General features: G+C 41.5%; 3 protein-coding genes across 7 annotated transcripts in view; 2 read left to right on the forward strand and 1 right to left on the reverse strand.

Annotated features, from left to right (window-relative positions):
- Nucleotides 1-5,567, reverse strand: part of CFI (complement factor I) — a 13,606-nt gene extending 8,039 nt beyond the window's left edge. Inside the window, exons 1-5 of the mRNA XM_013185305.3 lie at nucleotides 5,224-5,567; nucleotides 3,298-3,616; nucleotides 1,915-2,053; nucleotides 1,438-1,616; nucleotides 353-463 (exon numbers count right to left, since the gene is read on the reverse strand). Coding sequence (XP_013040759.2) covers nucleotides 353-463; nucleotides 1,438-1,616; nucleotides 1,915-2,053; nucleotides 3,298-3,616; nucleotides 5,224-5,277 — 802 coding nt within the window. The 5' untranslated portion in view covers nucleotides 5,278-5,567. The remainder of the gene's footprint in view (nucleotides 1-352; nucleotides 464-1,437; nucleotides 1,617-1,914; nucleotides 2,054-3,297; nucleotides 3,617-5,223) is intronic.
- Nucleotides 5,568-11,824, forward strand: GAR1 (GAR1 ribonucleoprotein). Of its 4 annotated transcripts, none has more exons than XM_066996437.1 (7): nucleotides 5,568-5,677; nucleotides 5,961-6,177; nucleotides 6,258-6,412; nucleotides 7,349-7,408; nucleotides 7,792-7,927; nucleotides 8,758-8,856; nucleotides 9,191-11,824. In XM_066996437.1, the coding sequence occupies exons 2-7, from the start codon at nucleotides 5,979-5,981 to the stop codon at nucleotides 9,202-9,204; spliced, it is 663 nt and encodes a 220-aa protein (XP_066852538.1). In that variant the 5' UTR covers nucleotides 5,568-5,677; nucleotides 5,961-5,978; the 3' UTR covers nucleotides 9,205-11,824. The 4 variants fall into 4 exon arrangements, with proteins under 4 accessions (XP_066852538.1, XP_013040765.1, XP_013040764.1 ...); XM_013185311.3 differs by having other exon boundaries at nucleotides 5,595-5,677; nucleotides 5,941-6,177; XM_013185310.3 differs by lacking the exon at nucleotides 5,568-5,677 and adding an exon at nucleotides 5,715-5,853 and having other exon boundaries at nucleotides 5,941-6,177.
- The window catches only part of RRH (retinal pigment epithelium-derived rhodopsin homolog), a 16,124-nt gene continuing 7,522 nt past the window's right edge, over nucleotides 9,704-18,305 (forward strand). Inside the window, exons 1-4 of one of the 2 annotated variants that reach the window (XM_066996436.1) lie at nucleotides 9,704-9,840; nucleotides 13,279-13,371; nucleotides 13,495-13,582; nucleotides 15,103-15,276. In XM_066996436.1, the coding sequence (XP_066852537.1) occupies nucleotides 15,132-15,276 (145 nt within the window). In that variant the 5' untranslated portion in view covers nucleotides 9,704-9,840; nucleotides 13,279-13,371; nucleotides 13,495-13,582; nucleotides 15,103-15,131. The remainder of the gene's footprint in view (nucleotides 9,841-13,278; nucleotides 13,372-13,494; nucleotides 13,583-15,102; nucleotides 15,277-18,305) is intronic. The other variant, XM_013185307.3, reaches the window with a different exon arrangement.

Raw genomic sequence — 18,305 nt, forward strand, 5'->3', positions numbered from 1 at the left:
TTGACTTATGAAAAATACATTTCATTCTATTTAACACAGCTCTTTTTTTTTTTTTTCTTCTTTTTTTTATTTCTTCTATTTTTTTTTTTTTTTTTGTATCAACAGCGCTGTAAATAATCTCATTGTATTTCCTCATCCTCAGAGGAAATCCAGATCCTCAGAGATCACCTGCCTGCTTCAGAAAATAATGTACTTTTTTTTTTTTATTTTTTCCTATACAGAAATTATGGTTTGGTTGCCTTAACGTAATGACTTTGCAAAAGATATTTTATTGTTACATCACTGTAAGTACTCTTTGGGTGTGGTTTTCTGCTGAAATGATTTTCAAATAGCTAAGAAAGGAAATTATTACCTTTACAGCACAGTTCATCGCTTAGGTCTCCACAGTCATTGATTCCGTCACAGGTTTTGGTCAAAGAAATGCACTTGGCATTTGCACAAGTAAACTCGTCAGCTGAACATTCTGTGCAGCAGGATGAAAACAAAGTTAGCGTGGAAATGCCTGTAGGTTCACAACTGCCCAAGGAAATACTCAGCTTACACATTTTATTCATTTAATAGTTTGGCCTATCAACAGTTGGCGTTGTGGGACCCAGTAATGTAAAGAGGAGTCTTTTTTTATCCTTTCCATTGCCTCCTGTTCAAACTTTCAGTGTGACCACTTATTTTCTACCTCCATCTTTCAGTAGCGTGGCAGAAGTGAACTTCATTTCTTGTAGACAGGGATTAAATAAGAGGTTCGAACCCCCTGTAAATGATTTATGTGATTAAGGTGATGCATGTTCCCCCTCTTGAAGGAACTCATCAAGTGTCTCTAAGCTGCTTCTGTGGCACAATTAAAAACTGAGACAAACCATAGCTCTCGGGCTGACTGATGCTTATCAATGCCAAAGAAGTCACACTACAGGGACAGGAAAGCTGTTAGAAGTCAGAACAAAGACTCGATTCCTGTTTGTATCAGTGAGAAACTGAGGAGCCCCAGATGTTCCTGGAAGGTACTAGCAGTTCAGATACAGTCGCACTTGTCTGGCTACATTGCGACTGGCGTCCTAATTGATCTCCCTGGTAGACCAAGCAAAGAGGAGGAGGTCATCACCTGTCTCCTGACGAGTTATCCTGTGAGAGGCAAGACTTGCAGGGTATAATATACCTCGGTGCCTTTGGAAAGATGAGGGAACAACCAGAACCGCGGGTGAAATATGTCCACTTCGGGGCATCATCTGCCAAATATTCTAGGAGCAACAGTGAATTATTTTCCAAGGTCATGAACTCAAGACTGCCTCAGTTATCTTAAATGTTGCAAAGGATTATTTAAAAAGAAAAAGGTTTCATTGCAGGTTTGCCGTGGCTGACAGTTCAACAAAATAGATCCTAAATATATATACTTAAAATAACATGAAGAACCTTAAATAAATTTTTAACCCAAAACCTACTAACCTCGGAGAATTTTCTGGCACTGGAGTCTAACAAATCCATCACTACTATTCCTCAGTTTCCTCTTTATAAAACATTCGGCAAGACTTGTCTCTAGGCCCTTGCAAGTTATTCGGAAACAGTATGACGAATTTAAGGTGTATTCTGTGATGTTGAAGACAGTGTGGTAATATTCAGCACCTCTGTGAAGACAGAAATAATAACAAGTTCTGTAATTTCACAATGGATTAGCCACTGCTTTTATTGTTTAGAATTTATTTGATTTTCCCAATGGCTAAGGAAAAAAAGCAGACTTCCCTTGGAGTGGTGCAAGAGTAAGTACGAGATACTTTGGAAGAAAAGTTTTTTGCCTTAACAGGCAAATTTTTTGCCTTAAGGCAAATTTTTGCCTTAACAGCTGGCTGTGACTGACCCTTATATAAGCATCACTACTTTCTCAAATCCATTGCAGTTACTGGGAGATAAATTCCCCAAACTTACGATTCAAAGCCAAGGTGCCTGCAGGCCACATTTGCTTCATTCATAGTCCACTTACTGCCACATACAAAAAGGTTCTCCATATTCACAGGCTTTACTTGAAGCAAACTTGAATTCTTATACTCCGAGATTTTAAATGTTTCTACAAAAAAAAAAAAATCCAAAAAATCCCAAATAAAATTATATTATGTAGGTGTATTTAGTGGGAAGACCACACAGGAATAAATGAGACATAAAGTATCCAGCAGACACCCAAAGTTCATATGGGAAGAACAGTAGGTTGGGACTCAGGAGCTTGATTCTTGATTTTTCTGAGGACTGACTTTATGACTTCGAGCCTGTCACTTTTTCACAATATACCAGTTTCAGGACAAATGAGGATAATGGTTTGTGCCACGTAGGAGTATTGGAGCTCTGCTGAGGAAAGGTTGCGTCTTAGCCTAAGACTTTCATCAGAGAACTTTTGATAATCAACCAGCAACACTTCAAATGAGATGGCCAGATCCTGTTTCTGTTACCTTTGGAGTAAAGCTTGTGCTGCTTGCCGTGGAGCCAAGGCCCACTGCTTCCCCCTGCCTCGACTTATTGCAGCTGTATGGGGAGCACAGGAGGAGCGCACGGAGTCTCTCCAAGGCTTTTCAGTGGAATATGCAAAGGCAAATTTTGCCTCCCCGAGGACAACAGGCTGAGCTGCTGCTTCTGTGGGGAAAGAGAGTTGGACGGCGCTGGAGCTGCCCTTCCTGCCAGCAGGAGAGGTGGGGCTGGAAGATGGGTAGGAACGGTGGCTGCTACTGCTGACATTTGCAGAGCCCTTTTTCTGTGTACTTAGGCAGAGGCTGAGCTGACAAAGTCAGGGACTGAAAAGCAGCTCGATGCAGCCTGCCAACGTACAAATCTGCTGGTTTGCAGGGGAACACCTTTCTGTTCTGATGAAATCTGCAGAGTGAAGACTGAGGTGACCGTGCCTTACCTTCTTCCCACGTACCCCAGCCCGACCTCAGCGGCAGGACTCTGTTCCTTGGACTCTTGCTCCCCAAAATATACCCTCCCTGCTCATGTGCTCAGCAGGCCCTCTCCCTCCATGCCTCCCACCATGCTCAGCACCCCCACTGGAAACCTTTGAGCTCTTTTTCCTTTGTCTATTTCTTCCCTTCCTACCTGATGATTTGAGCAAGCTACCAGCAGCAGCGTACCCTGGGCCTCTCAATCTCTTTATTTTTAAGAAAATCATCAGGTACTGTCAATTTTCAGGACTTGTCACTTTCCGTTTCATATTTTTACTAGTACAAGGAAATGAACAAGTTTTCTGAGCTGTAAAAAAGAGTAAAGCACCCACTTGGCCAAAAACGAATGACTGATACATTTTGGAAGAGGAGATACTACTACCTGTAAACATGCAGTTTCCCTTGTTCAGAAACTTAGCTTCAGGACGTTGGCACTCATAGCTCTTTAGGTGACAGTATGTGCTGAATTGCTTTCCGTTGGTGGAACAAACCGAAGTGCCATTCTTTGGGCACTGGTAGGGAAGCTTACAGAGGCATTTTCCATCCACACATCGTTCCCATGGGTGACAAAAAACTTTCGCACAGGACTTGTGCGTGTATTTGTTGCTTACGCATTCTTCTATGAGGTAAGTGTCCTGCTCAACTGGCTCAGCAGGCCCAACCTGTGAAAATGGTTCTTCTGCAGAATAATGTGTTGCGTTCTGCAAGGCACAAAGTAAATAAAAAAACAGTGAACAGGACTAGGAATTGCACCAACATTTCTGCAGATCCCCTACTGACCTCAACAAAGCGTTTGTTTGTAAACCTTTTCCTACCTTATGAGCAAAGAAATGCTAAATATTTATGGTGTTTATCTCCATGTCTTGGAGACCTCATCTTTCTCAGTTTTTCTTCCTTTTAAGATTGTTCCACTGGTGTGACCTTCACTTTTACTGATCTCCCACACACTTTATTTTCTTTACTCTTCAAACATTGGCTGAAGCACCCAACAGATGATAAATATTTTAAGCCAGTGGTTTACAACACTCCACAACAATGGGATTGTAAACAACTTAAAACATAAGGGGACTTAAACATCAGAAAAATAAAATTTTAAAAAGTAGCAACTTGATTTTTTTTTGAGACCTTTTCATTGGTCCAGTTGGCTTTGAGTTTAACTACCACTTATAAATATTTAGGAACTACTTAGAAGCGAATAAAGAAGTCTAAAATTAATTATTTGTTTCAAGGCAAGACTGCTGAAGCAATAAGTGTACGTATCTTCAAGAAATGTGAAAAATAAATGCTCCTCCTTATCAGTTCTCTTCCTCTATCTCGCAGAGCAGTGGATTTGTGGTGGGGTTGCTGGCTGTTACTGGACCGCAAGTATGGATCCTGATCCTCCATCTGACTGTCTAGGTGAGCCATTGCTGGCTGCGTGCTTTTGCTTACTAAGATCTATGAGTAGGAAGAATGTTGAAGCTTGAAAAATGTATGGATGGACTTTGCATAAACGCGGGAGAGAAAGCCAGTAGTCAAATGGGATTTATCAGCTTTCACTGTGTCCACCGAATCAATAGAGCCTAAGTTTAAAGTTCTCGTGAAGAAATCCTGGCCTGAGTAAAGTCAGCAGGGATGTTGCTGGGGCAGAAATTAATCCTCCCCCCACCGCCCACCCCCCTTTAATGACTGTATGATCTTAATAAATTCTTCCTGCTCTCCTCAGGTCAGTAGAATCCAACGCATTCTTCTTGGATTCACATGGCAAAGCGTGAGCCAGATCTGGCTTGGCACAACTCCCGTATCGCACTAGGCGTTTCTCCCAAGTCCTGAGTGAACAGCCATCAGAAAGCGTTGCTTTTTACCTGGGGGCTTCTCTGAAAGGCTCGGGGTTTGCTGAACACCGAGCCTGCCTGGACTTCATGACAGACTTCTGCTGGAAGAGGTTCCCCAGCACAACCTCAGGCCTTTCAACACGCGGCGTCGCCACGTTAGAAGTTAAGGCTGTGGTCTCATTTCTCAGAAAAGGGGGAGAGGGGAAATTGCTGCACCTTTGTGGGGTCAGCCATGCCTGCAAATTGGCTGCGGGATAGGATCACGATTAAAACCTTTTCCAGAAGCCTGTTCATGTAATCCCCTGGCAGAATCGATATGCGAAGTAGCAAGACTCAGATAGGCAAACCAGGCTGGAGAAAAACGTATGAAATACAAAAACTGTGAAACTTTTTTAAAAAATCAGCTGGCTTTGTTTTCATAGTAACGACCTTCTAACTGCTTTACGAGTATCATTTAATTAAGTTAATGATCCCCCAACGCAACAAATCCTTACCTCCGCTCCACAAACCCAAAGGAGGGACAAGCACGCCACGAATACCGCCCTCATGGCCGAGCTTTCTCCCTGTCCGCAGCGGAGCCCTGCGGCCGGGGTCCCCCTGGTCGCCCCTGGGCAGATCTGTGTCTAATTTTTAACCACCAGCCCGATTTTTTTTTTTTTTTTAAAAAGCGGGCGTGAAAACGGCGCAGGGGAAGCCTTAACCATTAACCCACGGACCTGCCCTGGCCACGCGGCTCAGTTTAACTCGTTTTAGCGTGGACGCGAGATAAGAAAACGCAACAAGCGGGAGATAAGAGGATGTAAAGGCCGGGTGGGAGACGACGCCAGCACAACCCCTGGCAAAACCTCCCCCCTTTTGCGACACTGCCGCGCGGCCCTCGCTCTCCTTTGCGGCAGGCGGAGCGCTTGGCGGGCCGCCCTGACAACGCCGGCGCCCGCGTGTGCAGGGGTAGGCGCGCGTGGGGCCCGGCCGTTACGGCCGTTAAAACCGTTAGGGCCCTTGGGGACCGGCCAAACCGCCTCCGAGCCGGGAGGGGAGACGGCCCTGAGGGAGGCCGGGCCCGGTGGAGGGGCCGGGGGTGTCCGCTGCCCCCCCCATGTCTGTCCCGCGTGTTTTTAGCCAGGGTAGAAGCAGCTAGCCATCGCACAGGGCCGCCGGTGACCTTCGTTCGCACCTCATCAACTCGTAAATGTCTTTTGCTTCTTAACCAGGTGGTTTTGTGCCTTCGCAGTCTAGGAGGAGGTAGAGGATGAGTTTCCGTGGGAGAGGAGGTGGAGGAGGAAGAGGTGGCGGAGGAGGAGGAAGAGGAGGCGGCTTTAATCGTGGAGGAGGCGGTGGCGACAGAGGTGGCTTTAATCGTGGTGGACGAGGAGGCTTCGGACGGGGAGGCGGCCGAGGAGGCTTCAACAGAGGCGGATACGACCAGGGGCCTCCAGAAACGGTAGTTTGTAAGTTACACGAAGAGATTCTGTTTCTTTAACGTAAAAGGACTATTCAAGATCTTCAGCTTGTTTGTCGTTTATTTCAGTATTAGGAGAGTTCATGCATCCGTGTGAAGATGAACTCATCTGTAAGTGTAAAACAGAAGAAAACAGGGTGCCTTATTTCAACGCACCCGTGTACCTGGATAATAAGGAACAGATTGGCAAAGTGGATGAAATCTTTGGACAGCTACAAGATTTTGTATCCTTCAAAAATGTGTGACATGGTGTTTGCTTTTTAAGGGCTGATTGACCATTCAAAAGGTTTGATGTAGAACTTGAAAACAGTTCATTTTCCTGTCCCTCTCTAAATGGGGAGTAAACACACAGGTTTAAAACCTTCTCACAGTCTGAATGTATTAACTTACAGGTTTGCTTTCTGCATCAGGATTATTTGAGCTTCAGAAACTTGTTTTCCTCTTACAGTGTACCAAGAAATAAAAAGGGGGCTGGAGTGTATTTTGCAGCTCCTTGGTTCTCCAAAGAACCAAACCAAGAACCAAAGAACCAAACTCCAAATCTTGAGTTTTATTGAGCAGAGTTGGCCAGCAGCAGCTCGCGATCTTTGGGAACTACACACAAATGCCCTTACATGCTGAAGAGTCACAGGATAAGTAGAGGGTTGCCTGTGGAGCTGCAGAGTGGCCACCACATCCCTGTAGGATAAGGATGAGCTTGTGCTTGGGTTGAGCAGCCCCTGCTGCCTCATCTCATCCCCCAGTCAGGCAGTCGTACGAGCCAGCACAGCACTAGCAAAGGCCCTGCAGCATCTCTGCTGTTCCAGATACACCCTGTGGTCACTCTGGAGCTATAGAGATAGTTACTGGCCAAGCAGATTTGTTTCTTTACAATTACATTTTTATATACTCTTTTCACCAGTATGTTCTTTTTTATGCCTTGATACATGGGAAGAAAAACAATTTACCACAAAATACAGCGTTTGTAACTATGAGGAAAAATTAGAAATGTTTTTTACGGATCTTTCAGTTGTAACTTTAATTTGTGGTGGTGATGTTTACCTTCATTTGTAAAAATGCTAATTTAGATATTGTCTGAAATGTCTGAATTCCTTTGTGTGATAATCAAAAGTGCGATTCTAATGTTTTATTCCTGGTGTGTTCCTTAACGAAACTCACAGTATTTTTCAGTGAAATTGTCTGAGAACATGAAAGCTTCTTCATTTAAAAAAATGCAAAAGGTTAGCCAATCTCAGTAGCACAATTCTTGTGTATGTTATCAGTTAGATATGTCATCAGTTAGATTATAATACTTTATTGAGTGTTTATTGACTTTTAAAGCTACGTGTACTTTGAAAATGTGTTCATTTACTCATCTTTCTCAATTTTGCAACTTTATGCTCTTTCCTCTCCTAAAAAACAAAAAAGGAAGAAAGATGTAATGAATGAAAGCCATTAAATACAAATATCACCCATATTTTAATGATTTCCTAACATTTTGTTATTATAACAATGGGTTAAGATCAGACTGTGAGTGTTTGAAAAGAAAGAGAGATGTTAAAGTGCTCTTTAACCTCAGTTAAAAAGCCTATTCTCAAAGCCTAAAGTAATTCTCTTCCTGCAGTTTTACATTGATCCAGCAAAGCTGCTCCCGCTTCAGAGGTTTTTGCCAAGGCCTCCTGGAGAAAAAGGTGCTCCCCGAGGAGGTGGTAGAGGAGGACGTGGTGGTGGACGTGGAGGAGGAAGAGGCGGCGGCAGAGGTGAGATCCCAAAAATGAAAGCCGCAGAACATTTGCTTGTTTGTTGTTGGTAAAGTTACAGTTAAATAGTTGAATAAACAGTTGTGTTTATTAAAGAGAAACATTATGCATTTTTCTGTTTGATAGCTCAGTGGAGGAGATAGTGACATCCTTCCAAAGGCAGGAGCTTGTTTTTTGTAGCTAGCTAAGTAATTGCTTCAAAGTGCAGGGAAGAGAGTATACTGATATATAACGAAGAGAGAAAGCATGAGCACTAATTAACTTGCGGTAAAAGGCAGTGGATTATACCCACACAAACCAGCAAAAGCTGTATTTGTAATACACTCTAAAAATCTCGTTTGGACAAAATACTTGAAATGCAGTGTTTTGAGAGAAGAGGTGAAGATAGGGTAGATCTCATCCGTCCCTGCTTGTTGATCATGATCTGTAATGTACTACTTAGTTAAAGCTGGAATTAAGTATTTTTCTTACTAGATTTTTTTCTTTTTCCTCCCCACCCTGCCCCCTTTTGTGCAGGTGGGAGGCACAAATACTTCAAAGTTCGTTGTTCTATTGATTTCACATATCATAGTTGTGGTTAACTTTTTTTTCATGACAGCCAAAAATTATCTTGGAGTTTCATTAGCGTGTTTAGAATTTTAGACGCTGGATACTCAGCAACACCTAAAATGCTGCAGATGCTCCCTACAAGAGAAGGTACCAGGATGACACAGTTAACCATTTCTGGTTGGGTTTGGTTTTCTTTTCAGAAGCTGTAAATGAAGTAAGTTGTTACACTTCTTAGGAGCAGGTAAATTGTTTGTTATGTGTAATTTCTTTCCTTTGTTCAGGAGGAAGAGGTGGAGGAAGAGGAGGAGGAGGATTCAGAGGAGGTGGAGGAAGAGGAGGAGGATTCAGAGGAGGAAGAGGTGGTGGAGGAGGCTTTCGGGGTGAGTGTGCAGTTCTTATATTTCCATAATAAGAATAGCTCCCAATTTCGAAACTTTTAAATATTAAACATTTTTATCTCATATCGGTATTCGTAGTTTTAGGCAAAAAGGTTGCTGTGCATCACAGTAGCTAGCTTAAACCAAAGCTTGGTATTCTGTGTTTTGTTGATGCTTTGTAAAGACCATGCTAGTTTCTGCATGAAAAAGGACTATAAGTTGAAGAGTTAACAATGAAGAATTATTTTACCAATTCATATAGTTTTGTGTCTCACTTATTTGCTTTAAAAGCATTGAGGTTGTGAATTATTCAGTATATTTTTCTTCCTTAAAATAGGGAGAGGATATTAAGAACGGAACAACGATTATCTTCCTGCTGTCTTACCGTATCATCTACAGAGGTGAAGAGCAAGAAAAAAAAATCCTAAAGGATCCCGAAAATTTCTTTTTATAAAGAACTTGAAGCTATGAAATGACCATTATTGTTAAGTTAATGACTATTTTTCAACACGGGAAGAACTGAAGCTTGCTTCGAATATGCTTCAACATTTTAAACTAAGCCAAGATTCAATGTTATTCTTAAACTGTTTGCTTCTGACAAATGACTTAGCCAATGCTTGACTTCGTGTTGGAGTCTGGAGTAAACAATCATTTGAAATGTGTTTTAGGAAAAAGAAACAGCAGGTTCACTACATGCACATTTGTCAGTATGAACCTGTTACCATGTGTGACTGATCCCTTGTTCTCATCCCCTTTTTACGTGGAGTCTTGGTTGCTCTAAAATGGACATGCCTTTTAAATAACCGTAGTGAACTATTTTTTACCAACTTAAAAACTTTGTTTACAGATTTTTTTAATGCGTAATAACATATATGAAAGAAGGAAGATGGCAAAGAGTATTTTATGGGTTTTTATGTGTGGATCTCAATGAAAGCCAAAGGCATTAAGACCTGTTCTCAGAAGATACCGTCTAATGAACAAAACAAGGTTAATTCTATTCTTAAGTCACCTAATTGTATCAAATTACACCAATACTAAACTTGCTAAGGGTTTTTAACTGTCCTCACCTTCTTAGCCTGTTTCTCTTGAGGTTTTGATGTTCTGGTGCTCTGAGCTCGCAGAGGGCTGATACTAAATAGCCCTTCGCAGGGCTCCTCTGCATGCAGTGCTTTCAGTTAAGCAGAGCTTTAAAAAGTCTTTGAAAAAGGCAGCACGAGCCTTCAGTACAGATTCGGTCTTTTTAATCAGACGCATTGTGGGGGGTGTTGAAAAGCTAGTAACTGTCTCTTCTTAGAGCATGGAGAAGCACCCTGTGTTTCTCCATCCTTAACTTTGGAAATGGAATATGAATAGGGAAGCAGAATCTTCCTCCCTGGATTTCATCTGGAGTGGGGAGTGTTGGCAGACCCTTATACCAAGCATTTTTGAAAAGACGTCTGTAGAATAATCTACATGGGAAATATGTTGAGCATGTGGAAAGGAGTACATTTTGAAATTGATCATACCGTTATACTTCCTAATAATGAACACAGTTGCAGGAAAATGAGTTCTAGTAGCCTTCTGCTTAACAGAAACAAAGCAAGGTAATCTGTCAGTGCCAGAACTGGACACTTACTGGTCATTTCAACAAACATGACTCCTAGTTTTGAATCATCTCTGAAACAAAACTTGAAACAAGCTAGGAAGAAAGCTTCAAGGATTCAGTTATGCAGTCTGAACACGTGCTATGTAGGATAACATAAAAATGCTTTTCGGTAAAAGCAAGAATATATTGAAACTTCTGCTAGGTCTGCTTTCATAAGAATTGAAGTCTACTATTCAACCACAGCACAATTGGGAAGTAACAGCAACAAAATAGTCGGTATCCCTTACTACAGACTTAAATTTAATTGGGTCAATTAAATACAGACTTCTAAAGGCATTTAGACTTCCGTTACTATGTGTTGCCAGGCCTAAGCAACTTAGGGCTTTGACTTGAGGCATGGTGGGATTAGAATTGCCCTTCATCCAGACAAAATCTTGTAGCTATTGTAAGCTCTCTCTGGGATACGACATTGCAACTAAACAATACTGATCTGCGTTGCAGCTGGAATTGTCATAACTCTCACAGCTGTGATTGCATCCTCTGCTGTGCCATGTTCCTTCACTGAAGCTTCAGTGCCTAGTTGTGGGTAGTTGCCATAGCTCTTTCCTTATTTTTCTGGATTTGGAAGACTGGGGTAACGCAGTCCTCGCTCTTGTACCCAAATATGCGCTTTGTAGTGCCGTTCTCACTGCCTGCTCTCAGCTGACTGCTGCTGTCACCTTTCAGTTGCGTTGATGTGGCAGCTGGTGAAGTGCCGGTACTGCAGCGTAGGAGACGAAGCATATGCTTTGAATCTCACAGCAGGTGGAGCAGTGAGTCGTGCTCAAGTCTGAAGCCGTGTTGCAAGGCAAAAGAAGACTTTCATGTCAGAGAGTAAAGACCAATGTTAGCCATAGTAGTCCTAGAGGAAAGATCTGGCTCTGATTACAGGGAAGTGGATTACCTGCCTTACACCTGTAGGCAAAGTTGGATGGGATAAACACACATATCCACAGAGAATTCGTAATCTTAAATCTTTGAGGAGGTTTTAGGACGTTCAAATGTTGATAGAATCATATTCTTAGCAATCGGGTGTGAAATGAGCTGCCGTATGAGGAAGCAGTGTCTGGATTCATATGTTGACTTCTGCTGTGTCTGCTGTGTGGTGGTACCTGTCTTTTTTACGAGGTGCTGGGTAAGAATGTATTTAGTTGTGGTAGGGCCCCTCCAATCCCAAGTCTGCCTTGCCACCTCTGTGCTATGGCACCTGATCCCACCTAACCTGAGCACTTGCTAATTGTAATAGAAAAAAAAAAAAGAAATATTACTGTCTTAAAAAAGGTCACTTCTTGTCTGCAATGTGATGCTGAATGAAATAAAATACAGGGTCCATGATTTTATATGCCACCTTTCCCCCTCTCCTGAGCCTTTTGTTCAAATGCTTTCTGTGGTTCTGCCACTGTGCTCCTGAGCCCAGTATGCAAAGTGTTTGGGTTTTATATTTGTGCAAATCACACTGCAGTCTGAAAGTGCGTGCGGGGAGGGGTGGCTTAATGGTGCTGAAGGCTTTCAATTACAGTTTGGTGCTCCTTAGCTTTCTCCTTGCCAGCAGCAGCCTCGGGGGCAAATGTTTGGGCCACCTGAAGAGCCTCCTGAGTGCTGCTTGCTCTGGCAGTGAGCTAGGACTTGCAGAATTCCTCTGAAGCTCAGAAGCAGCTTCAGCATGCCCCGAAAGCTTGGATTCCCTGCCCAGGACCCTTGCAGTAGCAGCGTCCCCTACCTGTGTCCTTGCCTGCTCGTCAGTGCCTGCACGTGCTCGCTGCTGGCTGAGGCAGCACATCTGATAACCGAGCCCTGTTTTCAGAACGTGGTTGCAAGTGAATGTGTTAGCCACCGCAGTATTTGACCCAGGCAGAAGGCTTAACTTTCAGCTGACTGGCAGCTGGTAAATCACTGGGATCAGATTGCTTAAGGTATCTTGAACCTGTTGTCTGTGCCACGCTCAACTTCTGGTTTTATATATATATAATTTTAATGTGGGTTCTAAATTTTTGCTAAACAGAATAACACACAAAGCGTACAGTAAAGCTTCCTAGCTATTAAGACTGAATGTCTCTAAAAGTCATATCTGGAGGGATGTTTCTGTCCTTGTCTTTTCTGTAGTTGCTGTGGGAGGATCGTTTAATAGAGCTCACAGATTTGTTATGTTACTTTGACAGAAATTTGACAAAGTGCAGAAGATAATTGGGATGTTTTATCCCAGGGCTGCAGCACCGGCTGTTGTGGAACGGAATACACCGTTCTAGCACTCTAGCACTGACAAGAAGTCGTGGACATCTTCCTGAGGCAGTACTTGACAGTCACTTTTATAGTGGTGCAGAGCTACGTTCAGTAGTGCAAAGTATTGTCTTGGCAAGAAAAGGTGTACCGAAAAATGGATGGTTAATGTATCAAGCATGACAAGTAAAAAGGTTTTTGGAGTCCCTTACATTTTTCAGGGTGTATTGTTCAGCCAGCTAAAAGTCTTTTGCTTACAGACTCAAACTTTTCTAATCAGCAGTTTAAATCTAGGGACTTTGTGTGGGAAGTAAAAATATAATTTATTAAATTGTTTGCCTTCAGTTTTGAACCATTTAAATGTTTACAGAAGTAAGATTAAAGGGAAGCACTGCCTTATACAGCCCTCTAGTGTTGATGCACTTAATAAATGTGAGATGATTTCTTTTTAATGCAAACAGTAAGTTTCTCTACTCTTACTACCTGTGGATTGAAATATGCTTTTGAATACTTTATATGTAACTGAAATGTTTGCAACTTGCTAAGCCCCGTAATGAGTCTTGCATTGCCCCATATCTATGCAGGTATCTACAAATTGAAGAATCGACTCAAATAGGAATTGTGTTTTGTTCCTACTGATCTGGGCCAAGTAGAACGGAAAAGCTCTGTCATTTGAGGTTATTAGTGTATTTTAATAGTGAATTTCTCTATATTTTGGCTTTGTTTTATAAACTGTTGTGTTCTAGAAAAAAAGTTACTTTTAGGTAATCTGTCTTTAATTTTGACTTTTTTCCTCTCAGTTCCTGTTACTTTAATATTAGCCAAATTTAAGCAGAGATGGAAACAGGATGGACTGCACATATTAGAAATTCTGATTTTAAGCAACAGGTATGTATAAAATCTGCATGGTCTCGTTAATTCTGCTACCCAAGTCTGGAATTCTGTCTGAATAAGAATAGAGATGCTTTGCTTTTTGAGGCGGTCAGCATTGCAAGCTCCAAGTTCTGTGGAAGTTTTGAGATTAGAGATGCTTTTGTAAACCTTGCCAAAGTTTCAGGGGAGGAAAGTGAAGGTATTAAATTTTCATTATGCTTTTATCTTTCATGGCAGGACAATGGGGCACTAGGGAAGTAGCTTTGTTGCTGAACAGATCATTTTCCCTTTTGATCCACTCCCACCCTGATCCTGCCTAATTCTCTCCTGGCAGGAAAAATAGTGTATTAATACGATTACCCTGGGAACTGAGAGTGGATGAAGGTAGTTCTGTGCCATAAACAACTTTGCTGGTAGAACTGTGACTTGTGATCCTCTGTAGCAATGACGACTAATTGTCATGACTGCATAAGTTTTAGATCAACATTTGCTTATACCTTTAGATTGAAATAGCCGAAAGACAGAGGATGTCTGCTTTGGAAAGCTGAGGAGCGGGAGGGAAAGCTTTAGGAGTGTTTCACAGGTTAGAGATGAGTAGCACTGGTTGTTTGTCCTTGTGACTTTTATCCCCACTATAAGAACAAAACTGTAAAGAGGGGAGCTGGTGGTAAACAGCTTTGATTGCTGAGACTGATGCTGCATATAAGCTCTGGGCAAGGGTTTGTTGCAGCTAATATTTACACAGGGTTTTACATAAGGCCTTTAGCATCTCGCCGGTGTGCTGGTACCTCATCACCGAAGAGAAGAAAACGATCTCCCACTGCTGAAGCCTTTGGAAAATGTCTAATTATTTTCTGCTTAGGAAAATTTGCCCAAGCCTACCTGTGTGTGTCTGGGAGGGAAAGTGTGTTCAGGCTTGTAAGGCACGTTCAACACCCGTTTTCTGCAGACCGGGCTGCTTGAAAAATATAACAACTGAATTTTCTGAAAGTCACACTTTGCTTTAGAAAATACTGGACTGTTCTTGTGGGTGTTGTCAGTTTGGGTGTTTAAATCAAACTAAGAGTCTTGAGGAGAAAGTAGGTCTTTATGTATTTGAAGGGATGGACTTCAGAATAAACATACCACGCTTTTTAAAGAAATCAATATTTGTGCTTTTATGTTGTGTGCTCTCTGGTGACTGGAAGTACTTCCAAGCCAGGCTGATGACCAACTGACCCAAGTCAATTTTTACCGAGGTTTCTGAAGCATTGCACAAGAGGTTTGAAGCAAAAAGTTTGGGGGCATGTGACACTTAATCTCTTTAGCAGTGAGAATAAAGTTTAAGTATCCTGTTGGAAATGTACGCAGTTCTGTGCTGTTCTTTGTTTTAATTAACGAGCTTTTCTCCTGCATAGATTGGGAGCATAAACTTCTTTGCACTTTAGTCCAATTAAATCATTCTTGGAGGCTGTCAATGGTGGGGCAGCTCTCCCCCGCCTCTTTTTTTAATTGTTCAGTGAGTCTGTTGGATAATGAAAGAATTTGCCTGACAGGGCTTTGTAGCGTTTCTTCGTCTTGATGAATGATTGCAGAGGACAGACGGCAGTCTCTTTTGTCCAAAATGCATTGGAATGATTCATCCGGTTCCTCACAAAGTGACAATGAAGCTCATTCAGCCTTTACGCAGACTGAGCACAACATAGTTGCAGCTTACTTAATAACAGCAGGTATGGGCATTGGCAAATTGTTGCATAACTTTTTTTTTTTTTTAAATAGAACTAGATTTGAATGCTCATTCTGTATAGTAACAGCAATGGTATTTCATTTTTGTGTTACACATGTCTGATAGCTTTTATCCATAGTTTTCTGACAATAATCGGGCTGAACGAAGTGTGCAGAAACATAAGTTTTCTGGTCTGTGTTTGAAGCCAGCGTTGTGCGTTGAAAAATACATTTTGTTGATATGTAATTATAGAAGAGAGTGAGAATTAACTTATGCCAGCTTGCAAAAGAGATAAAAATAGGACATAGCTGTCACATCTTGCATTTTTCTGTGATGTGCTTGAAGCTATCTTGAGATTTCTTTTGGGTGTTCGTGGTCATATACGTGTAGTCTGAGCATGTGAGGGGTGTCTGTTGGGGGGATGTAAGGGGAAGGGTTGGAATGTGACGGGGAGGGAGGGAGCTAGTCATTAATCAGAGAAGAGCAGACTCCACCTGCAGCTGTATTTTTCATTGATGACATGTTGGGAAAAGCACACTGGAAGGCTTGACATTTTGTGTTGTCTATGACTGCAATGGCCTTTAGCTAAACTTGAATGATTATGGATTTATTTTTTTTTTTAAAACATTCTTATTGTTATAGCTGCAGCTATGTTTTTCTGAAGCCTTGACTGCTGTAGCAAAGAAATATCATCCTGACCAAATGCTGAAACCTACTGTTTGAAAAGAGGCATTCTATACTTTTATTACGTAAAATTACATTTATAAATACTTTAATCATAGACTGTATCGTACATTTTCTACATTTTAATTGCCTTTTGAATTACTCTAAAATATTAATGTACTTGGGGTTTATATGAAATAGTATTGATGATGGTCACGTCTTATTTAGCATATCTGTTTGAAGTGGGAAGTATCAAATCCCTGTTCTCATAAAGGGAATATTTTTGAATGCAAAGGCAATAGGTATTTTCAGATTTTTACAGAAATTGGTAGTTACACAGATAACTAGACCTATTGAGAAGCTGTGGAGATGGACGATTGTGAAGTATTGGAAGACTCGATACACTCTGCAGTGCTACCATACTATTTGCAGGTAACTGGATCTGTTAGCTGCTGCAGATATGTATGATACTTGGTTATATTTTAATTAAGATTGATTACACTGTATGTAACAAGGTGGTCTTTTCAGATAGATTGACCATCTGGTGTTAAGGATAAAAGCTATTGCACTGTTAGCAGTGGGGTTAACAGTTATGGAAATTAAATGTCTTTAAAAAGTAAACAAAGACAAACCAAAAAAACACACCTTGGGTTTATTTCTTATTATAACTGGGGAATCTAAGAAGTCTTTTGGCTGTGACTTGAACTTTGCTTTCTTTGTGAGGAGTGTTTTTGACAGTAAAGTCTATAGCATCTTTGAAAGTCTGATTGTTTGCTTTTCAAATGCCTTACCATGGCAAATCTCACATCTGGAAAATGTGTTAATAAGGAGATGTCTAAGAAAAAAGAATGAAGGACAGGTACAGTGTTCATCATTATGTTACTTTTTAAAAGTCTTGAATACTTCTTTCTTTGACAAGTAATTTCTTTATTTTCTGAGAAAGAAGTCATTGCTAGGTATTTTAGTCTGCGATGGTCAGCATACTAATTTTAGGCATACTCAGCCTGAGGGAAGAAGCCTTATGGTTATCTTCCACCTCGTAATGGTGAACTGCTCTGGTATCATTTTTAAATGCTAACTGGAAAAGTAAATTCCATGTTATACGTGGACCTAACCTAACCTACTTCGTTATTTTGATGCTACTACCCACGTGTCCTGCTGTGCTGTTGGGGCTTGTATTTGCATTCAGTCTACCTTTAGTTTTCGTCGCTTCACTGGGAAGAGGAACAATAAGAAAGTCTTCTGTCCCTGATCAAGTCATATATGAGGTTTTTATCTGCATATTGAAAAAAACACAAGATTTAATGGGAAAAATATGGGAATAGTTGTCTAGCCCTAAGATATTTCACAGGCCAAATGGCAGCATCTACATGCTTCTTCTGAATCCAGTGAGTTTGTCCTGGCTGACAATATCAGGTTACTAAAAGTCTTGGGCTCACTCTGCACTTTCTGCCCTCTAAGAAATGAGCTCTCGTTAACTGCTGCCTGGAGAAACAGAGAGCTGGCAGAGCTGGCATTGAAGGCGCTGCTTATTTCACATCTGGTCCCTAGCTTCCCGCTTTTGTTCATTTTAGGGGCTCATGGCATCACAGTGTTCCTGAAATGTGTGAAATACAATAGGTGATGGCATCTGTGTGGCTATGCACCTCCAACATCATCTGTAACGTTAGTTTTATATATGCAGGAGACTTCTACCTGAGAAAAGACATGCTTGGGGTTTTAAAAAAAGAGAATGGAAAAGAGAAATAGCTGAGAATTAATTATCATTTTTCCACTTTTAATTTTAAAATCAAATCAACTGAATCTCTTAAATGAGCTTCTTTTAATGTAGGAGATAGGTATGGATTAATGAAATGTTGCAGTGGAACTCCTTTTTGTGAGTGTATTTGACTCTAGGAAAGTCTTCCTCGGTTTCGTGCACTGGGGGGTGTGCTGGTATTTATAAATCCATGGGGTATGTTCATTGACACCAGCAGAAGTTTTCAAAATTCAACCGTAGAGCTGAAGTGCTTGAAACTGATTTTTTCTTTTTTCTTTTTTTTTTTTTTCTTGCTAACCCTCTTGATTTGATGTTAGTATTTGAACACAGCGTGTTTGTAGCCTGACTACAAGCTGCTGCTAGAGACTTTTAACTGTTCTGCAGCATCGGCAGTGACAGGGGTGGAAGAACATTGTATAAAACTTAAAAACCTCAGTGCCCTTTCCACAGAGGTATGTCGGCAAAAGCTGAACACCGTGTTGGTGCTTGGTGGAGCCAGTAGAGGAGCAGAAACCTCATCAGAGAGGGTGATGTATTGCCAGGAGCAGCGTGGGCAACAACTGACAGAAGATGGGTGTGCTCTTCAGAGTCCAGAGTTGGAGAGGACGTGA

Source organism: Anser cygnoides, chromosome 4, assembly GCF_040182565.1.
Source record: "Anser cygnoides isolate HZ-2024a breed goose chromosome 4, Taihu_goose_T2T_genome, whole genome shotgun sequence".
Taxonomy (NCBI): Eukaryota; Metazoa; Chordata; class Aves; order Anseriformes; family Anatidae; genus Anser; species Anser cygnoides.